Source organism: Phyllobates terribilis, unplaced genomic scaffold, assembly GCF_046119375.1.
Source record: "Phyllobates terribilis strain yellow unplaced genomic scaffold, ASM4611937v1 Scaffold_1__5_contigs__length_1240528914, whole genome shotgun sequence".
In the NCBI taxonomy this organism is placed as follows: domain Eukaryota; kingdom Metazoa; phylum Chordata; class Amphibia; order Anura; family Dendrobatidae; genus Phyllobates; species Phyllobates terribilis.
The window spans coordinates 202,573,869-202,596,882 of NW_027362761.1; the positions used below are offsets into that span (position 1 = coordinate 202,573,869).

General features: G+C 42.6%; 1 protein-coding gene across 5 annotated transcripts in view; it reads left to right on the top strand.

Moving 5' to 3' along the window:
- Window positions 1-23,014, top strand: part of RMI1 (RecQ mediated genome instability 1) — a 38,369-nt gene that overhangs the window by 4,967 nt on the left and 10,388 nt on the right. Inside the window, exons 2-4 of one of the 5 annotated variants that reach the window (XM_073670924.1) lie at window positions 3,722-3,766; window positions 7,189-7,515; window positions 7,600-10,070. The exons of 2 other annotated variants lie outside the window; for them this stretch is intronic. In XM_073670924.1, coding sequence (XP_073527025.1) covers window positions 3,722-3,766; window positions 7,189-7,515; window positions 7,600-8,470 — 1,243 coding nt within the window. In that variant the 3' untranslated portion in view covers window positions 8,471-10,070. Of the gene's footprint in view, window positions 1-3,721; window positions 3,790-7,188; window positions 7,516-7,599; window positions 10,071-23,014 lie in introns of those variants that run through there. 2 more of the 5 variants (XM_073670926.1, XM_073670925.1) reach the window with 2 other exon arrangements.

A 23,014-nucleotide genomic window follows, 5' to 3' on the forward strand; every position in this document is an offset into this window, starting at 1 on the left:
AAAATTAAAGTGGAAAAACACAATACAGGCTGATCCAACTTTGATGTAATGTCCTTAAAACAAGTCAAAATGAGGCTCAGTATTGTGTGTGGCCTCCACGTGCCTGTATGACCTCCCTACAACGCCTGCGCATGCTCCTGATGAGGTTGTGGATGGTCTCCTATGGGATCTCCTCCCAGACCTGGACTAAAGCATTCGCCAACTCCTGGACAGTCTGTGGTGCAACGTGACGTTGGTGGATGGAGTGAGACATGATGTCCCAGATGTGCTCAATCGGATTCAGGTCTGGGGAAGGGGCGGGCCAGTCCATAGCTTCAATGCCTTCATCTTGCAGGAGCTGCTGACACACTCCAGCCACATGAGGTCTGGCATTGTCCTGCATTAGGAGGAACCCAGGGCCAACCGCACCAGCATATGGCCTCACAAGGGGTCTGAGGATCTCATCTCGGTACCTAATGGCAGTCAGGCTACCTCTGGCGAGCACATGGAGGGTTGTGCAGCCCTCCAAAGAAATGCCACCCCACACCATTACTGACCCACTGCCAAACCGGTCATGTTGAAGGATGTTGCAGGCAGCAGATCGCTCTCCATGGCTTCTCCAGACTCTGTCACATGTGCTCAGTGTGAACCTGCTTTCATCTGTGAAGAGCACAGGGTGCCAGTGGCGACTTTCAAATCCTGGTGTTCTGTGGCAAGTGCCAAGCGTCCTGCACGGTGTTGGGCTGTGAGCACAACCCCCATCTGTGGACGTCGGGCCCTCATACCACCCACATGGAGTCGGTTTCTAACCGTTTGTGCAGACACATGCACATTTGTGGCCTGCTGGAGGTCATTTTGCAGGACTCTGGCAGTGCTCCTCCTGTTCCTCCTTGCACAAAGGCGGAGGTAGCGGTCCTGCTGCTGGGTTGTTACCCTCCTACGGTCCCCTCCACATCTGCTGGTGTACTGGCCTGTCTCCTGGTAGCGCCTCCAGCCTCTGGACACTACGCTGACAGATACAGCAAACCTTGCCACAGCTCGCATTGATGTGCCATCCCCACCTGCAGAACCACTCCTTTATTAAGTGGGTCTTGATAATTGCCAATAATTTCCATCTATTGTCTATTCCATTTGCACAACAGCATGTGAAATTGATTGTCAATCAGTGTTGCTTCCTAAGTGGACAGTTTGATTTCACAGAAGTTTGATTTACTTGGAGTTATATTCTGTTGTTTAAGTACTCCCTTTATTTTTTTGAGCAGTGTACTTTTCTCTAGGGGCCACATGAGAGATTATGACTGTTGTGGAGCGCCGAACCAATAGGCTGAAATTAATTATTCTCAGTATATAAAGACATTATATAATTATTAAATATTAACATTAATTATAATTATTTAAAAATTGTATAATTTAGTATTGAGCAGAATTCAGTATACTGACATCCCCCTATGCACCGTAATAGCCCACACAGTGCATCCCCCTACATACAGTATGAGCCCCCACATAACACCTGTATATGAAGTGTGAGCTCCCACATAGCCCCTCTATATACAGTATGGGCCCTCACATAACCTCCTTATATACACCAAGAGCTCCCACATAGCACCATATATGCAGTATGAGCCCCCACATAGCCCCCTATATGCAGTATAAGCCCCCACATAGCCCACTATATGTAGTATGAGCCCCCCATAGCCCACTATATGTAGTATGAGCCCCCCATAACCCCCTATATGCAGTATGAGCCCCCACATAGCCCCCTATATGCAGTATGAGCCCCCACATAGCCCCCTATATGCAGTATGAGCCCCCACATAGCCCCCTATATGCAGTATGAGCCCCCACATAGCCCCCTATATGCAGTATGAGCCCCCACATAGCCCCCTATATGCAGTATGAGCCCCCACATAGCCCCCTATACGCAGTATGAGTCCCCACATAGCCCCCTATACGCAGTATGAGCCCCCACGTAGCCCCTATATACAGTATGAGCCCTCACATAGCCTCCTATATACATTGAGCTTTCACATAGCCCCGATAAACAGTATAAGCCCCCACATAGCCCCCTATATACAGTATGAGCCCCCGCATAGCCTCATATACAATGAGCCCTACATAGCCTCCATATTTACAGTATAAGCCCCTACATAGCTCTGCATATACACTGAGTAGCCTCCTATGTACAGTATGAGCCCTCACATAGCCTCCTATATACAGTATGAGCCCTCACATGGCCTCCTATATACAGTATGAGCCTCACATATCCTCCTATATACAGTATCAGTCCCACATAGCCTCCTATATACAGTATCAGCCCCACATAGCCTCCTATATACAGTATCAGCCCCACATAGCCTCCTATATACAGTATCAGCCCTCACATAGCCTCCTATATACAGTATCAGCCCTCACATAGCCTCCTATATACAGTATCAGCCCTCACATAGCCTCCTATATACAGTATCAGCCCTCACATAGACTCCTATATAAAGTATGAGCTCTCACCTAGTCTTCTATATACATGCAAACATCCCATACACATATGGGAAATAAACAAAACAAACTCTGCATACTCCTGTTTCCCCGGCGCTCGGCTCCGGTCTCCGGTGCATTGACTCTATACACAGCTGATGCAATCAGGTGACTTCTTCGCATCAGCTGGCTCAGAAGCTCATGTTGATTGGTGGAAGATGGAGCCGGCAGCCTTTCCTCAACCAATGTATTCACTGCTATCTGCATCCTGAGGATGCAGATAGCGGTGACGGCAGGCGAAGGCATGGTGCTTTCTCAGGCCACGGGTCGGACTGAAACAGCCAGAGGACCGGATGTGGCCCACGGGCCGCAGTTTGCCCAGCTCTGCTCCAGATGCTTCTGGTCAGTCTGTCCCTTGAGAGCAAAAAGATTAGGCTTTGAAATTTAAAGGGGTTGTTGTCAGGGCAAAATAAAACTTTCCCAGGTGACAGGATATGTAAAATATAACAAACTTAGTCATACGTCCCTGGATCCAGCTCAGGTCATTGCGAAGTCTGCTCAGAGACAGATGTCACCGTTCTACTAGCCGCCGGACCAATGCAGCCTGTGGTAGGCTGCATCGGTCAGGTGACTTTGAGCAGCATGTCATCATAAAACATCTGATGGGTGATTGAGTTTATAGATTTGTTTTCCTGCTCCAGGCCACCTGTAAACCCAAGCCCAATCCTTTTTTCCCTAGACATCATCTGTCTTGGGTGGGTCAGGAGATCCCCACATACATAAACAGTGGTTCTCATCTAAATGAATGGTTTCATTTGAGTTTAAGGGGCGTCATTAAATGTTTCTCTGATCCTGCGCTCTTTTAAGTCACCTGACTGCTGCAGACAATCACTTCTGCGACTTCCAAACGGATCAGACCCCACTTCCAGACCCGGAGCAGACCCCCAGAGCGGTCTACGCTGGACCCATATGGGCCCTGCAAGGTGAGTATGCCTCCGTTTATTAATTTCAACCAATCCATGCCTAAAAAAAACCCTCGCAGACATCCCACTTAAGGCTTTAAGTGTTTATTGCTTGTGGTATCTTTTCTCACTGGTAAAACAGTATTGAACGTATCACTATGTTTCTTGTTAAAACTACAGTCACCTCATCACATCCTGGTGGACTTTAAATCGATGAGGTTCAGTGGTGCTGCTTGCATCCATTGTGCATAAACTCCACCACCTGCTTGTCTTCCTTTGATTTTCACCCCCTTTTTATTGGTTGACAGGTCTGAACTTTCAGGAGTAAGAGGAGGATGGAGATGGGTGGAAAGGTACATGAGCTGCCACGGCAAGGGTACACCAAGCACCTCTTTAGTATATTTTAAAGAACGATTTCTGGGAAATGGAGCAACAGGTTTGGACACTATGGACCCGATTCATCAAATGTTTTACTCCAGAATTCTGGCTTAAGAAGCTTAGAAAAGTTTCAAAATTTTTGCGCTGTATGAGAGTTCATGCTTTTTCGCCCAGTTCCAAAAAAATGAATGGAGCTAGGGCGAGACAGGAGTGGCGACTCCCCGGCAAATGCATGATGAGTGGTGGCATTCCTTACGCCACATACAGTTGAAACCAGAAGTTTACCTACACTATATAAAAAGACACATATGAATGTTTTTCTCAATCTCTGACATGAAATCAAACTAAACTTTTCCCATTTTAGGTCAATTAGGATTACCATCATTTTTAATATTTGCCAAATGCCAGAATAATGAGAGAGAGAATGTTTTAAGGCATTTTTATTACTTACTGCAAAGTCAAAAGTTTACATTTCATTAGTATTTGGTACCATTGCCCTTAAACTGAATGACTTGGGTCAAACGTTTGGGATATCCTTCCACAAGCTTCTCACAATAGTTGGTCGGAATTTGGGTCCATTCCTCCTGACAAAACTGGTGTATCTGATCCAGGTTTGTAGGCCGCCTTGCTCGCACCTGCCTTTTCAGCTTTGCCCATAAATGTTTAATAGGATTGAGATCAGGGCTTTGTGGTGGCCACTCCGAAACATTGACTTTGTTATCCTTAAGCCACTTTATTACCATTTTGGCAATATGCTTCGGGTCATTGTCCATTTGGAAGACCCATTTCTGCCCAAGCTTTAACTTCCTGGCTGCTCTCTTGAGATGTTGATTCAGTATTGCCACATAATCTTCTTTTCTCATGATGCCATCTATTTTGTCAAGTGCTCCAGTCCCTCCTGCAAGAAAACAAACCCACAACATGATGCTGTCACCCCCGTGTTTCACAGTTGGGATGGTGTTCTTAAGCTTCCAAGCTTCTCCCTTTTTCCTCCAAACGTAATGATGGTCATTATGCCCAAAAAGTTACATTTTAGTTTCATCAGACCACAGGAAATGTCTCTAAAAATGAAGGTCTTTGTTCCTGTGTGAATTTGCAAACATTAATCTGGCTTTTTTATGTTTCTTTTGGAGTAATGGCTTCTTCCTGGCAGAGTGGCCTTTCAGCCCATGTTGATTCAGTACTCTTTTCACTGTGGATATTGACACAATCTTACCAGCTTCCGCCATCATCGTCACAAGGTCTTTGTCCTTGGGTTGATATGCACATGTCGAACCAAAGCACGTTCATCTCTGGGACACAGAACCCGCCTCCTTCCTGAGCAGTATGATGGCTGGACATTCCCATCTTGTTTGTACTTGCGTATAATTGTTTGTACAGATGAACGAGGCACCTTCAGTATCTTGAAATTGTATCTAAGGATGAGCCAGACCTGCGCAAGTCCACAATTCTCTTCCTGATTTCTTGGCTGATTTCTTTAGACTTTCCCATTATGCCACACAAGGAAGCAGTGTGTTTCAGGTGTGCATTAAAATACATCCACAGGTGTGTCTCTAATTAACTCAGATGTTGCCAAAAAAGCTATCAAAAGCTTCCAAACACATGACATCATCATATGGGCAGTCCAGAATTGTAATAGTGTATGTAAACTTTTGTCTTTGCAGTAAGTAATAAAAATGCCTTAAAGCATTATTTCTCTCTCATTATTCTGGCATTTGGCAAATATTAAAAATTATGGTAATCCTAACTGACCTAAAACGGGAAAGGTTTATTCTGATTTCATGTCAGATATTGAGAAAACATGCATGTGTTTTTTTATATAGTGTATGTAAACTTCTGGTTTCAACTGTATCTTACTCCACTCTCTGACTAAAGTAAATTTTTTGGTGAGGCTCACATTAGTTTGCACCTCACTTGGTTCATTAAGAGGCGTGCGCAACTTAAAGGGGTACCCCGGGGAGATTAACCTTTTTTTTAATGGATATGACTTCATAAACTATAAAGCTAACATAGTGGTGTTTTTAATCCTGATAGTACCTGAAATTCAGTGTGATGGAGAATCTGCTCCTCAGTGCTCCTCCTCCGTTCTGGGACGTTACATCACATATCCGAGTGCGTGGCTTGCTCCTGGCTGCTAATAAAAGCCAGTCCTATTACTGTTACTCCCTGTTGGTTGTGGTTCACCAACATTCCATCAGTTTGACCGAAATTGTCCATTTCACTCAATTAGACTGATGCGTCAGAGATCAGACGGCTGGCTTGCATTCTTGCTGCTTATGCAAGTTAACTAGCTGACTACTGACTTCGGCTATGTTCACACACGTTGTGTTTTGCTGTGTATTTTGCAGCAGATTTTCATGCAAATTTTCAGCTGCGTCTAGCAGTACCAGCAAAGTCTATGAGAACCCTGAATTCTCTGTTCACACGTTGCTTTTTGTTTGCTGCATATTTTCTGCCTTGCTTGCGTATTTGGAAAATAGAGCTTGTCACTTCTTTCAGCGTTTCTGTAGCAAAAAACGCACCTGCTTTTTTGCTGCGTTTTTACACCCATAGGAAGTAATGGGTGGTCAAAAATACGCAGCAAATACGCACATTTTTTACACAGCTGTTTTCCTGACAGAGAAAAGTCAGCAGCAGATTTGCAGCAGAAAAAAACACAACGTGTGTGAACATAGCCTAAGGCTTATCAAAATCTTTGTGCAGGTTTTTTTTGCCCCTCACTTTCATTTTGCACTGCCTGCACTTTCACAGCTGATCTATGACTGGTCTTTTCCCTCTTTGCTTCTCCACCTCTCTCTCTGCCCTCCTTGACAGGTTATACACAAGCTGTGAAGGTGCAGGCAGGCAGTGCCAAGTGAGGGAGAGGGAAGGCGTCAAACCCAGACTGCGATAAGCCTTGGTCAGTGGGCTGGCTTGCATAAGCATCTAGACAAAAGCCATGCCTGCTGATCTGACGTAGAGCCCCAGAAATGGAGCACTTGGCAACAGCAGCTGTGTGACGTGTGGTTGCAGTGAGAAGTAGTAAACGCACATGAAGTTATATATAAGAACAGGCAGAGGGATATGAGCCTTATTGTTTTAGAGGGAATGTAGATTGAAATGCATTTTAAGTCCCTAGAGTACGCCTGTCTAACCTAATGGCTATGGCCAGCTGTGTTGTTGGGCTATATACAGGTATGTCTATAGTCCTAGACTTTGTATACAGGAAAGAAGTAGGAGACCGAAACCTTTTTTTTTCTATCACACCAAAATGTATCCCCTGGCTTATCAGTATCTTTGGGCATGTACTTGAGGCACTGTTGCAGAAACCCTATGTGAGGTCACTAGCCAAGTGCCATTTGCTTGCTGCAGCTGTTGAGTTTTGCTGTTGCCCATAGCAGTTGCATTTTTATTACAGGATGGCTTTATCTATGACATCCAGAGATAGAGTGCTCCTGGCATGGCTTATAAGTAGAAGGTTCAGGAGACAGCGAGCCATTGAGGAGGAACAGAGGACCTCCACACTTCCGGTGTACCCTAATGTGTCCCAGAGGAGCCCAGAGTGTGACTTTGCTACCTTATACCAGGACCTCAGACGGAATCCTGAAAAGTTCTCCCAGTTCTGTAGAATTTCAATCCAGACGTTTGACAAGCTTCTGGAGGAGTTGTGCTCCGGTCTGACCCGGCAGGATACCAGCACTAAGCAAAACATACAGCCTGAGGAACAGCTCTTGGTCACCCTGCGGTAAGTACAGTTTATATTGTTTTTATTTTATATTTTACTTTTAACAATTTAGAGAAACAATTATATTTATTTTCTGCTCTGCAGATTCCTGGCAACGGGCAATTCTCTGGAGTCTCTTCATTTAGAATTTCTACTCCGCAAAATCACCATTGCGGAAATTATTGGAGCAACATGCGACCTGATTTGGGAAAGACTGCAACCGACCGTAATGCCCACTCCCACTACAGAGACCTGGCTGGACATTGCATCCCAGTTCGAAGCAACCACACAATTTCCTAATTGTGTGGGCTCCTTAGGTGGAAAGCACATTCAGGTCAGGCTGCCACCAAAAAAAGGGTCCAGATCATACAACCTTAAGAAATATTTTTCAGTCCTGTTCCTGGCATTGGTCGACAGTCGATACCATTTTGTAGCTGTTCATACCATGGCTGATGGTAGCACAACAGACGCTAGGATGTTAAGTGCAACTAGGAGTGGACAACAGATTTTGACGGCTCACTTGTCTCTGCCGAACCCCAGACCTCTACCTGGATCCGCGGGATTGCCAGTGCCCTTTGTCATTGTGGCAGATGAGGCCTTTGCAGTGACCAAAAATGTGCTGAGGCCCTTCTCTAAGCGAGGACTCGACACTAGAAGACGTATCTACAATAATAGACTCTCCCGGGCACGTCACCATGTTAACTGTACATTTGGCATTCTGAGCAGCAAATGGAGGGTGTTCCTAAGAGCATTACAGCTGGATGTTGATGTGGTAGAATCCATCATAAAGGCTTGCTGTATTCTACATAATTATCTGCGTCTCCATGAAGCTGTGGATGTTAAGGAGAACATGCCATCCATGGAAAGAGTCACGGAAAGAGTTAATGAAATGCCTGATATGTCTGCACTCCAGGTCAGGGACATATTTGCCGATTACTTCATGTCACCTGAGGGTGCAGTTCCCTGGCAAATTTAATCTGTATCAGATATAACCACAATTGCGAGTATCCTTTAATAAGTTCTTTATTTATGTTCTCTTTGTTCAATAAAGTTCAGCTACTGTATATATTACGCTTATGAGGTCTTTAGTTTTTGTGTATATACTATACAGCGGGTGAGAGAAGTATTGAACCCATCACCAATTTTCTAAGTGAATGTATTTCTAACGGTGCTATTAACATGAAATTCTCACCAGATGTCCGTAACAACCCATCCAATCCACACAGGCAAAGAAATCCAACCATAGATGTCCATAAATTAAGTTATGTGTAATAATGAGAAATGACAGGGAAAAAGTATTGAACACATGAAGAAAGAGAAGTGCAAAAAGCCATGGAAAGTCATAACACCAGCTGAAATCTATCAGTGATTACAAAGCAATCCTGCCACTTAGTGAAAAATAATATCAGCTGGTTCAACTGATGGCCTATAAAAAGGTGTCTCATTACCAAGTTGCACATAAGAAACATCTCGTGATGGGTAAAACCAGTGAGATGTCTCAAAACCTTCTCAACCTTATTGCTGTAAAACATACTGATGGCATTGGTTACAGAAGAATTTCTAAACTACTGAAGGTTCCAGTGAGCACTGTTGGGGCCATAATCTGGAAGTGGAAAGAACATCATTTCACCATAAACCAGCCATGACCACGTGCTTCCCACAACAATGCAGACAGAAGAGTAAAAAAAATTATGAGAAGAGTTGTCCAAGAGCCAAGGACTACCTGTGAAGAGCTACAGAAAGACCTGGAATCAACAGGTACAAATGTTTCAAAGAAAACTATAAGTAATGCACTCAACCTTCATGGCCTGTATGTATGCTCACCATGCAAGACTCCAATGCTAAACAAAAAGCATGTTCACGCGCGTTTACAGTTTGCTCAACAACATTTAGCTAAGTCCATGAAATACCGGGAGAGTATAGACTAGTCAGATGATATCAAAATTGTACTCTTTGGATGCCATAATACACACCTTGATTGGAGACCAAAAGGCACTGCATATCTCCCCAACAGTGAAGTTTGGAGGTGGGAACATGCTGTGGGGCTGTTTTTCAGCATACGGCACTGGCAAACTTCATATATTTGAAGGAAGGATGAATGGACAAATGTACTTAAACATTCTTGATAAAATACTTATGTCATATACCAGGATGATGAAGATTAAATGAGGGTGGACATTTCAGGAAGACAATGATCCCAAACCCACAGCCAAGGAAACTCTCCATTGGTTTCAGAGAAGGAGAATAAAGCTGCTAGAATGGCCCAGCCAATCACCGGACCTGAATCCTATAGAAAATTTATGGAAGGAACTAAAGCTCAGAGTTCATAGAAGGAGCTCACTGACACTTCATAATTTGAAAAATGTATGTGTGGAACAATGGGCCAAAATCACACCTGAGCAATGCATGCAATTAGTTTCTCCATACAGGAGGTGTCTTGAAGCTGTCATCACCAACAAAGGCTTTTGTATGAAGTATTAATATTTCAGTAAGCGTGTTCAATACTTTTTTGCTGTGTCATTTATTATTACACCTAACTTAATTTATGCACATCTATGGTTGGATTTCTTTGCCTGTGGGGATTGGAGGGGTTGTTGCCGACATCTGATGAGAATTTCATGTCAATTGCACCTTTAGAAATATATATTTAATTAGAAAATTGGTGACATGTTCAGTACTTATTTCACCTGCTATATAGGCCTGTTTGCACTCATTCAATGACACAAAATACAAATTACATCAATTAATTTTAGGTGTAAGGTGTGTCGACAGCATGTTATCAAAAAGGAGCTGAGCAGATTGATTTAGTTTTGTTTTCAAAGATTCAGTAGAACTTAGCGCAATATGGTGTATTTTATTAACGTCCCTGCTCGTTCTAGGTTTGAGTCCAGCAGGCGGTCTGTCCATGATTGATGCCCTCCTTGTATGAGTATACATACAAAGAGATTGATTAAGACCACCTCTTGGACTCCTAAACCAAGAATGAGGAGGGACTTCATTGTATGCAATACAATTTACACTGAATATTTCCTCACCTATATAGCAATTTGCTCAGCTCCTCCTGATCTATAACCTGCTGCTCACAGATCAGACTGCCATACCCCTTCAGGTAATGCTTGGCCTTGGCTGCATTTTGTTAAAAAATAAGCAGCTGTGTATTAATTGTCCTAGGGTTCACTGGTGAGTCTCAGCCACTGTTCCAGGTGTTTGGCATTGAGTACAATGATTGGCTGGCAGTCTGTCGACATGACGTAATCAGCGAGCTCATTGGCTCTGTCAGTGTAGGCAGAGCCGCTGATTGGTATTGTCCGACATGCTGTCGACGTGACGTCAGCATCGCATCCAATGCCAGACACCAGAAGCAGTGCCTCACCGGTGATCCCGGGGAAGATGACTACAGCGTGGTTTGTTATATTTTTTTCACAAACTGCTGCTGGGCCCGAACATGATCTATAAGTGAAATGTGAATTTAACAAATCCCAATCGCTTACAGCATAAAAAAATCTGCAGCTTATAGATGTATAGATTTTAAAATCCCCAGAATGGCATCTGTTGCTAAAATTCAGCAAATTTTCACTGCACTTTTCATCCATAGCAATCTGCACCAAAATCTGCATGTAACACGTGGAATTTGGTTCTGATTTCTAGGCTGATTCAAAAGCAGGATAATTCTACTATGGTATCTGTCATTACAGAACAACAATGAATTTTTTCCATTTACAAAAACGGAGGGATATTTAATTCTATAGTCTGCTGCTTGGTGCCTAAATTACTGGACACCTCTACAGTGTATTAGAGGTGGTTGACCGCCTAGTGAATGAGCGCACACTTACAAACTCTTTGCTGTAGATCTTGAAAGCGCTGCTCTAAAGCTAGCCGGATCTCTCCTCTGATGCTGCTCTAAAGCTACTGGATCACTCCTCCAATGTTTCTCTAAAGCTAACCGGGTCTCTCCTCCGATGCTGCTCGAAAGTTAGCCGGGTCTCTCCTCCGATGCCGCTCGAAAGCTAGCCGGGTCTCTCCTCCGATGCCGCTCGAAAGCTAGCCGGTTCTCTCCTCCGATGTCGCTCAAAAGCTAGCCGGTTCTCTCCTCCGATGTCGCTCAAAAGCTAGCCGGTTCTCTCCTCTGATGTCGCTCAAAAGCTAGCCGGTTCTCTCCTCCGATGCCGCTCGAAAGCTAGCCGGGTCTCTCTCCTCCGATGCCGCTCGAAAGCTAGCCGGGTCTCTCTCCTCCGATGCCGCTCAAAAGCTTGCCGGGTCTCTCCTCCGATTCCTACTCGAAAGCTAGCCGGGTCTCTCCTCCGATGCTGCAGAGGCCAGACTTTCTCTTCTAGCAGCAAGGAAGAGCGCACCGTTTTGGGTGCATTTTTGCTTATCCATACCACCAACCTGAACTGTCAATCTTCAGGAGCGCAAGCAGAAAGCTGGGAGGCAGAGGAGCGGTGTGCTCCAATAATAAGATGACCCTTTTAAATATCAGTATAAAGCTTTGTGTATTTGAATAAAGGGCCTGATTCATCAAAACGTTTAAGCTAGTATTTTGGCATAAAAGCGCTTTTAAAAGTCGCCACATTTTTGACGCGATTCAAGTCTTTGCTAAAAATTTAGCTTTCATGTAATTTTTGTCCTGCTCCGACAAAGTGGGTAGAGTTGAGATGGGGGTGTGGTGATCGCTGCTTGTCAAATTCATTCATTCCAGCAGGGACTGGAGTAGGACTTGTGTAGAGGTGTCAACCACTTACCCAACGCTCCTGAGTCATGAAAAGGTATATGCCTCTCCATGAATTAGGAGCGTCTGACTCCAGTACACCACCTAATCATGACCGGCATGACACCAGTCTTGGGCAATCATGGCTACAGTGTCCATAGCATGCACCTTTTATGGAGGTCGATAAGGGTGGCACTCCTCGGCACATGCTAGACTAATGGGGTGTTCCACCCTAGAAGCAATACGCTAGAGAAAAGTACAGTCCTCATGGAGGTATCACATGGCAACACACCGTACTAAAAGGTCCTTTGCATACGTCCGTAGGGGCTCTGTGTGAGCCAATATGACTCATGCACCAATATCTCAAGAAGGTTGTCCGGCAAGTAACCTTTTTTTTTTTTTTTTTTTTTTTTCAAAAGATTCATGTTTAAAAAAATGAAGCCATATTTTAATGCCCGGGTAACAAGAAAACATTTTCTATATTTCTAGTGATCAAATAATGCCCCATAATGTTACGACCTTAATCATCGCACCACCTGGTAGCTCCGAGTGAGGAAAGGCTGCCCTCCTCCCTCTGCCAGGCAGTTTGCCTTGGTTGCCATTGCAACAGGAATGCAGAACATTAATTGGTTGAGTAAAGTACTGCCGCAGTAGTCTTGGCTCTGGAAATGTGAAGAAACACCCTCATCTTGAGTCACAGAACAGTGAATCTTAGCAAATGTCACCCAAAAGGGTTTACAATGTGATAGAAAAATCATTCACACATTGCTGGCTTGCCTGACATTTCATCATTTAGTCATTTAGAATAAATTGTTGCTTAAAACATTCTCTCTTTATTGTGCCTCCCACACAAAGGTATTGTATAATCACCGATTCATAAAAGCCGTAGACGGGCACAATACACCTATTTGCATATTTACAAAATGCCTCCGACAACAGATGTTACAAAGGCAATGCTTGTGTATGCAAAAGATGCTTCTGTTTATTTAAAAAGCACAGAAAATGTATATTTGTATCATTGTAAACTCAGGAGCATATTCCTTCTGTATTTATATGGTACGTTCAAAGAAGACTACTGTCACGTCGTTTTTAGTGACTATTTGTATTTTCTATTTAATCAATAATTCTGTAACATCCTGTTTTTACAGTTTTCATTTTGTCCTTCCTCTGTTAGGCAATGTTCACATAGTGTTATAGCATATGTTCATTGTCTCCGTCAGTGCTTGTGTCCAAATCCTCTCAATGGGATTCAGGCGTATGCACTGATGGGGCCATTGACAGAAATGCTGCAAACGGAGTCACAGTGTGCTTTGTGTCATGCGTCTGGGTTCGAAACCTTGAGCCTTTACTTTGTGATCGGTTTCTCTGTCCGCTGAGATTCAGCAGATACACCTTTTACTCCGGGGGTTTAGTTCCTGCTATCCTTGGTTCAGTCTTTTTAGGATAACAGGTGTTTTCATTTACTCATTTATCTGTCCTATCACCTTTCAGGTGCGGCTTTATATACTTCCCCTGCTGGTATTTCCTGCTGGTGTATTCTCATTTCGATGTCCAGCCATACTATCTAGTTTAAGCTAGACAGTGAAAGACCAGCTAGGGCTTATCTCTCTGCTGTTTGTTCTTTACCTTGCACCTATCTTCTGTTTCTTTTTTGGAAGTAGGTGGCATATTTTCTGACAGCATGTACTTAATCCTTTATTTTGTATTTCGTGGTTTGTTTTGCTCACTCTGGGATCTCTTTCTATTTCAGCACACTTTCCCTTGTGTACATAATATGCACTCTGCTCTGCCCTCTGGTTCTTTAGGAGGAGCGTGAGGCGCTTGATGGCATTTCAGGCAGCATAGACATGAGTTGCCATCGTCTAGTCTGTGGTTAGTGTTACCTCTGCTCACACAGGAACCACTAGGGACTGCGGGCTCAGGATCTCTAGTCTGTACAGGAGCCGGCAGGGTTAGTTAAAATTTTTAGTGTTACCTATTTTTGCCAAGTGAGTTGCTACACTATCATAATACCTTGTTGGACATAATTTTAGACCGTATACTCCTACTGGAAGCGCCAACAAGACCTAGTCGACTACGTCTTGCTACCCACCTCCATAAGGCGTATATGGTGGATAATGATGTTCAGCAGAGCACACTGTGACTCCATCTGCGTCATTAATGTCCATTGCCCCATCAAAGCTTACCCCCAATTGCATGAAGCCCTGACAGAGCCACTGAACGTAGGAAGAAATGCTATGTAAACATAGCCTTATTCTCTAGAAAATTTAAAATGACAGCTGGGTATGACTAGTTTCTTTGTCTGCATTGATTGTTCAGTGTTTAGGGACATGTCCTCAAATGATTACACCCAGTTGACAATTTAGTCACCGTTTTCTGTTCTGAATAACAGAAGAACAACAAAACCCGGAGAAAAGATTCTCCAGAATTGTCAGATTACTGAGAATACAATTATTTCCTGAAACTGACAAGTTGACAGGCCAAGTATCATTACTATCATGAAGATAACAGGACAATGTGAAAGAAAATGATTGACTATTAACTACAGGACTCTAATTTATCGCTGATCTTTATTGATTGTACCACCATAAAATTACCTTAGTCTTGTCCACTGAAAACAAATTGTCACCTATCTACAGGAGAGGCGATAACTGGCTGATCACTGGGTGATCGGCAAATTTGGGAAATGGAGCACTCCATTCATTTTCAGTGGGGCTGTTGGAAAAAGCCGGACACCGAGCCCAGCAGCCCTATAAGTAATGAACGTATCAGTCACGCATGGGTATTGTGGCCCCATTCTACCGGGGAAAAAAGTTCCCCATTCTTCCGATAGTTCGTAGCGCCACTAACGAACAAGTTATTACCTATCCTGTGCATAGGTGAGAACTTGATTTTCCCAGACAACCCCTTTAACAATGGCATGATCAGTAAATGTCAGTAATGAGGGTCTTTGCACATGCGAATGGGATTTAGCACCAGATCCTTATTCACAGCTTGAAAAGTTGTGCCATATAAAGATGATGTTACACGTACCAATTTTTGTTAAATTTCCTTCCAATTAAATCAAAATCAGTCTAAGGTGTTCTGCATAAGTAGCTTAATGGTATGGCAGTAAGGCCACGTGCACACGTTCAGTATTTTGTGAGGTTTTTACCTCAGTATTTGGTGAGGTTTTTACTTCGGTATTTGTCACGTGTACACGTTCATTATTTGGTGAGGTTTTTACCTCCGTATTTGGGGAGGTTTTTACCTCAGTATTTGTCACGTGCACACGTTCAGTATTTGGGGAGGTTTTTACCTCAGTATTTGGGGAGGTTTTTGCCTCAGTATTTGTCACGTGCACACGTTCAGTATTTGGTGAGGTTTTTACCTCAGTATTTGGGGAGGTTTTTACTTCGGTATTTGTCACGTGTACACGTTCATTATCTTGTGAGGTTTTCACCTCAGTATTTGGTGAGGTTTTTACCTCGGTATTTGTCACGTGTACACGTTCATTATTTGGTGAGGTTTTTACCTCCGTATTTGGGGAGGTTTTTACCTCAGTATTTGTCACGTGCACACGTTCAGTATTTGGGGAGGTTTTTACCTCAGTATTTGGGGAGGTTTTTGCCTCAGTATTTGTCACGTGCACACGTTCAGTATTTGGTGAGGTTTTTACCTCAGTATTTGGGGAGGTTTTTACTTCGGTATTTGTCACGTGTACACGTTCATTATCTTGTGAGGTTTTTACCTCAGTATTTGGTGAGGTTTTTACCTCGGTATTTGTCACGTGTACATGTTCATTATTTGGTGAGGTTTTTACCTCCGTATTTGGGGAGGTTTTTACCTCAGTATTTGTCACGTGCACACGTTCAGTATTTGGGGAGGTTTTTACCTCAGTATTTGGGGAGGTTTTTGCCTCAGTATTTGTCACGTGCACACGTTCAGTATTTGGTGAGGTTTTTACCTCAGTATTTGGGGAGGTTTTTACTTCGGTATTTGTCACGTGCACACGTTCAGTATTTGGTGATTTTTTTACCTCCGTATTTGTAAGCCAAAACCAGGAGTGGGTGATAAATACTGAAGTGGTGACGAGTTTCTATTATACTTTTCCTCTGATTGTTCCACTCCTGGATTTGGCTTACAAATACTGAGGTAAAAAATTCCCCAAATACTCAATGTGTGCACGTGGCCTAATAGTCTTGCCTGCTAAGAATAAAATGATCTAGCATGTTTCCTGCCAGGGCTTTACTACAACTTAGTCTGCGATTATCGCACAAGGACTGCCGCTCATCAATTATCACACGTCACGACGATTATCACACATTGCATTGTGATATCACGGAGTTATAACTTATGTGAGCAGATGACATTTATGACATCTGCTCACATATGTTATTTTTTTGTAGACATGACATCTCGGCAATAGAGATAAGCGAACCCAAACTTTTACAGGTTTGGGGTTCGTATTGGACAGTTAGTGTCCGTTGCTAAACACTGAATACAGACTTGTCCTGGAAGTCCGTTGCAATGTTCAAGTTGGAGAGAGAGATACAGAGAGATAGATTCAGGAACTTATTGTTTTCAATGGGGTTCGGGTTATGGTTTAATGTCGGGTACAGTTCTGGTGCCCCAACCAAACTTTGGAATAAAGTTCGGGTCGTGTACCAGAACCTGAACTTCCACGGGACCGCTCATCCCTACTCAGCAGTGTTAGATTTTTTGTTTTTTCAGTCACTTTACAGATCACCCCTCCCCCCCACACACACACTTTAATGACATATACAGAATACATATCACATATAAGTTGACATAGTAATATAAGACATTAGAGACCTGGCCTAAAAAATGTGCGTCCTCTATTCTCTGTTATGTCCATGATTGTAGTCTGCAAACAACATCTGAGAGATTACTCTGTTATAAAGTAATAGAAAGTATTTTTTTGTGCATCTTTTCTATGTGTCACGTTCCCAGGATTGTCACTTTGGCATTTTTTTTTTACTTTTCTACATTTGTATATATTTGTAAAGCATAGCCAAATCTATTTTTCATTAGAAATGTTGGCATAAAATGTAGCTACAGAATATGGTGGTTTTTTTTTAATGGTTCTGTCTGGGCATAAATTGTTCTGATCCAATGGGTAGAAAAACAGAAGGGGAGAACCCCATTGTGTAACCCTCGCTAACAGGCCATAATACGTAACTTTTACTACTAATCAATAAATGAATCTGGTATTAATGGTCGAAGATTTTTAAAAAGAATCTGTTGCCATCTGCCAGTGTTGCATAGATTTTGTAAGCTCCATGCAGACATGGAGGATTTGTTTTGGATTTTTATGTGAATTTCTTGCTGAAAATTAAAACCCGATTGCCATACGATGCTACTGAATTAGGTACTCAAACCCCAGTTCACATATAGCCATAAGATTTGAAATGTAGAGGGACAAATCTCCATCTGTATTGACCCTTATAGTGACAATCAGATATTAATGTGAGTGATAGTGTTATTTTAGCACCAATGAAATTTGGTTATTGTTGCAAAATCAATATCGTTTGACATGTTAGATGGTCATTAGAGCTGAGAAAAAATATTCGTAGGACTCCAGCGACCACGTCGATACTCAGTGGCTGCCGGATCAGAGCCCTGCATCCTCTTCTGATTAGTAGGCCCGGTGCGACGTCATCAACCCTAGCGAGTATCGTCAGACGTGTCCTGTAGAACTGGTTCCTATAGAACAAATTTCAGTTAGAAATGCTCTCAAACGTGATGACGGTTGTAGTTTACTTGATCTTTTTGGGGGTAAGATAATAATTTTGCATCTGGGATCATTTGCAAGTAGTGCAGAAAAACACTATCACATTTGCCATGGTAATAAATATGATGGCACCTGTATGCATAGTTAATATTAACTAACAAGACTTAATATTAACTAACAGGCCAGACAGAATAACTGAGGTGCAGGTCGGGGGGCTCCTGAGAAATAGTGACCACAACATTATACAATTCCACATGTGCTTCAGTAGGGTGCCCAGCAAGGGAGTCACAAAAACACTGAACTTCAGGAGGGCAAAGTTTGATCAGCTAAGAGATGCCCTTCACCTTATAGACTGGGATAGTATCTTCAGTAATAGGAGCACGGATAGAAAATGGGAAATTTTCAAAACAGTCCTACATAGTCACTGTAGAAGGTACATACCTTATGGGAATAAAAGGGCGAGGAATAGGAGGAAGCCAATGTGGCTAAATAAGGAAGTCAAGAGGGCAATGAAAAACAAAAAAAGGGCTTTCGGTAAACTTAAACAAGAAGGCAGCGAGGAAGCGCTAATATCTTATAGGGAAAAAAACAAAATCTGTAAGAAACAAATAAGAATAGCAAAAGAGACAGAGAGACTAATTGCCAAGGAAAGTAAAACGAATCCCAAACTGTTCTTTAACTATATAAACAGTAAAAGGATTAAAACTGATGGAGTTGGCCCATTGAAAAATAACCTGGGTAAAATCATAGAGGGCGATGAGGGTAAAGCAAACCTACTCGGTAGCTTCTTCTCCACTGTTTTCACAAAAGAAAGCAATTTATCGGAGGAAATGCAGAGTGATAAAGTAAACCCTCCGCTAAATATCACCCACCTAACCCAGGAGGAAGTTCAGAAACGCCTAAATAATATCAAAATAGACAAGTCACCAGGCCCAGATGACATACACCCCCGGGTACTAAAAGAATTAAGTAATGTGATAGACAGGCCGCTGTATCTTATATTCAAGCACTCTTTATGGACAGGGACTGTCCCACTAGACTGGCGCCAAGCAAATGTGGTACCAATATTCAAAAAGGGGTCTAAAAGTGACCCTTTGAACTATAGACCAGTCAGCTTAACGTCTGTTGTGGGTAAATTGTTTGAAGGATTTCTTAGAGATGCTATTGTAGAATATCTTAATGATAATAACTGTCTAACTCCATATCAACATGGATTCATGAGAGATCGCTCCTGCCAAACAAACCTGATCGCCTTCTACGACGAGGTGAGCTCACAGCTGGACCGGGGAGAGTCAGTGGATGTTGTATACCTTGACTTCTCCAAAGCGTTTGATACCGTGCCACACAAAAGGTTGGTATATAAAATGAGAATGCTTGGTCTGGGGGATAATGTGTGCAAGTGGGTAAATAGCTGGCTGAGTGATAGAAAGCAGAGGGTGGTTATCAATGGAGTAAGCTCAGGGTGTGTCAGGGTTACTAGCGGGGTGCCTCAAGGGTCTGTCTTGGGCCCTATATTATTTAATATATTTATTAATGATCTAGTGGAAGGGTTGCATAGTAAAATAGCAATATTTGCAGATGATACTAAACTTTGTAAAGTAGTTAATACAGATGAGGATAGGGCACAGCTACAGGAGGATTTAGATAAATTGGGGAGTTGGGCCAAAAAATGGCAAATGGGGTTCAATGCCGATAAATGTAAGGTCATGCACATGGGAAAGAAAAACAGCAGTCACCCATACATATTAAATGGGAAACCGTTGGGGAAATCTGACATGGAGAAGGACCTGGGCTTCTTGGTTAATAGCAAATTAAATTGGAGTGCCCAGTGTCAGGCAGCAGCTGCGAAGGCAAATAGAGTCATGGCATGCATCAGAAGAGGAATAGGGGCATATGATGAGAACATTGTTCTTCCTCTGTATAAAGCGCTGGTAAGGCCGCACTTAGAATATTGTGCACAGTTCTGGGCTCCGGTGCTCAGGAAAGACATATTGGAGCTAGAGAGGGTACAAAGGAGGGCGACTAAGGTAATAAAGGGAATGGAGGGACTAGAATACCCAGAGAGGTTGTCAAAATTAGGCCTATTTACGTTGGAAAAGAGAAGGCTTAGGGGAGACCTCATAAACATGTATAAATACATCAGGGGGCAGTACAGAGATCTCTCCCATGACCTGTTTATACCAAGGATGGTGACAAAGACGAGGGGGCACACTATGCGTCTGGAGGAAAGGAGGTTCCTGCACCAGCATAGAAGGGGATTCTTTACGGTCAGAGCTGTGAGACTCTGGAACTCTCTGGGAGAGGAAGTGGTGATGTCCAACTCACTTAAAGAGTTCAAGAGAGGCCTGGACGCCTTTCTTGAGAACAATAAAATTACATCTTATGCTTAGTGATAGTTAATTAATCCAGGGATTTAATCTGACTGCCAGATTGGTGTCGAGAAGTGAATTTTTCCTCAGTGATGTAAATTGGCCTATACCGCATGTTTTTTTGTTGCCTTCCCCTGGATCAACGCTGCGGAATAGCTGCAGTGCACAAGAAATAGGCTGAACTGGACGGACGCTTGTCTTTTTTCGGCCTTATAAACTATGTAACTATGTAACTATGCCATCATTTGTAAAGTTAACATGGAGATTAAATGCCCAGAGCTTAAAGGGAATCGGTCACTGGGTTTTTGTCTCCTTGTCTGAGAGCTGCATGATATAGGAGCTGAGACCCTGATTCCAGCGATGTATAATTTATTTACCAAGTTGGATGCTGTAGTTTTTCTAAAATCAGTTTTATAAGCAGGAGATTATTACTAGAAGACTAGTAAACCTGCTGCCAGGTAGTCCTCTATGTTCATGAGTTCTGTATAACCGCACCCCTTCCACTAATTGGCAGCTTTCTGCCTATGCACAGTGTACACAGAAAGCTGCCAATCAGTGGTGCTCAACATTCAGATATTTGATGTATCTGCAGTAGAGAAAACAGATTTTATTAAAATGACAGCAAGCAGCCCAGTAAGTGATACATCGCTAGAATCAGAGTCTCTGCTCTTACATCCTGCAGCTCTCGGATGGGGTAGCAAAAACTTGGTGACAGATTCCAAGATTTGAACAGTATCTTCTGTTTTTGATGGGAACAAGCATACTAAAGTTAGCTGAAGACGTTTTTTTTTTGCTGCCAGTACCTTTAAGACCAATAGTGTAAAGAATTTGTCATAAAGTTTAAGAAAGGTGTTCCCTATGTCTGACTTTGGACCTTATATAATTAATAGTATAAGGGATTTGTAAATTAGATTGTTAACAGATTTTAGTTCATGTCATTTTCCTTGTATTTTGCTTTTTAACAGTGTTGCAGTTTAGTAGAAGATTTTTTTTTGTTTTTTTATCCTCACATTTTTTTTTTACTAGTGAGGATTTCAGTTTACTAAATGCTGTTTAACTCCCTGCACAGCCTGTTTTGCTTGCTGTTTTATTTTGATTTGCTGTCGCTGATTTGCATCTTCATAGTAAAGACAATTGGCAACAATGGTGAAGTGAAATGCTTTGCTTTTGTAGAGTCAAATGCATGTAAATATAATCTGTTATGGTGCAGACACATGGATGGGATAAATCGGATCGAGATCGGAACGCAGGACTGGCAAGCGGTGTGACCGCTGCATAAAAATACATGAAGTTGTCACGCTCGGGTCGGGAGAGCCGTCTGCCTATCCGCGCATTACTTTCTGATCTCAGTCCGATATATAAGGCCGTCTGACTGTGATCTTATAGTAATGCCTCCGCTGGAGATTGGGGTCAATTATTTCTGTAGTGCATACAGCTAAATATTTCCAGTTTAACTACCTGTTACACATGCAATTTCAAGGACGCTCCATACTGCAGTCTACTGTGATTGCAAAGTGCAATAATCCCAATAAATAAAATGTGTGTGAAATATTGGCCTACATGTAGGTGCATTGTACATCAACAGCAACATAAAATTCTTCTTTTGTTTAACCCCTTCGCGACCTTGGGATTTTCTGTTTTTGCATTTTCGTTTTTTGCTCCCCTTGTTCCCAGAGCCATAGCGTTTTTATTTTTTGGTCAATATGGCCATGTGAGGGCTTATTTTTTGCGGGACGAGTTGTACTTTTAAACGCCATTACTAGTTTTACCATATCATGTACTGGAAAACGGGAAAAAAATTCCAAGTGCAGTGAAATTGCAAAAAAAGTGCAATACCACAGATGTTTTTTTTTTTTTACCACGTTCACTGAATGCTAAAACTGACCTGCCATTATTATTCTCCAGGTCATTACGAGTTCGTAGACACCAAACGTATAGGTTCTTTTTTTTATTTAAGTGGTGAAAAAAAATCCAAAGTTTGCTAAAAAAAATTTTTAAAAGGCGCCATTTTCTGAGACCTGTAGCGTCTCCATTTTTCGGGATCTGGGACCGGGTGAGGGCTTATTTTTTGTGCGCCGAGCTGACTTTTATTAATACCATTTTGGGGTAAGATCCGATGTTTTGATTGCCCGTTATTGCATTTTATTGCATTGTTGCGGTGACCAAAAAAACCTAATTCTGGCGTTTAGAATTTTTTTCTCTCATTACGCCGTTTACCGATCGGATTAATTCTTTTTTTTATATTGATCGAGCGATTCTGAACGCGGCGATACCAAATATGTGTATGTGGGGTTTATTTTTTATTATTTTATTTCGAATGGGGCAAAAGGGGGTGATTTAAACTTTTATATTTTTAAATTTTTTTAATATTTTTAAAAACATTTTTTTAAAAACTTTTTGCTTGCTTCTATAGTCTCCATAGGAGACTAGAAGCAGCAACTGTCCGATCGCCTCTGCTACATACGGATGACCAGCAGATCACCTGTATGTAGCAGAAATGGTCCTGTGCTATGAGTTCCGACCACTAGGTATCGCTCATAGTAATCTTTACATGACAACCACTGGTGTCTGCTGCAGACCCAGGGTTGTCATGACCACCCATCGGTGACCCGCGATCACGTGACGGGGTCACTGACGGGCGGGGCTAATGCCGCGCCTCTGGCGTGGCGATGTTAAATGCTGCTGTCAGAGATTGACAGCGGCATTTAA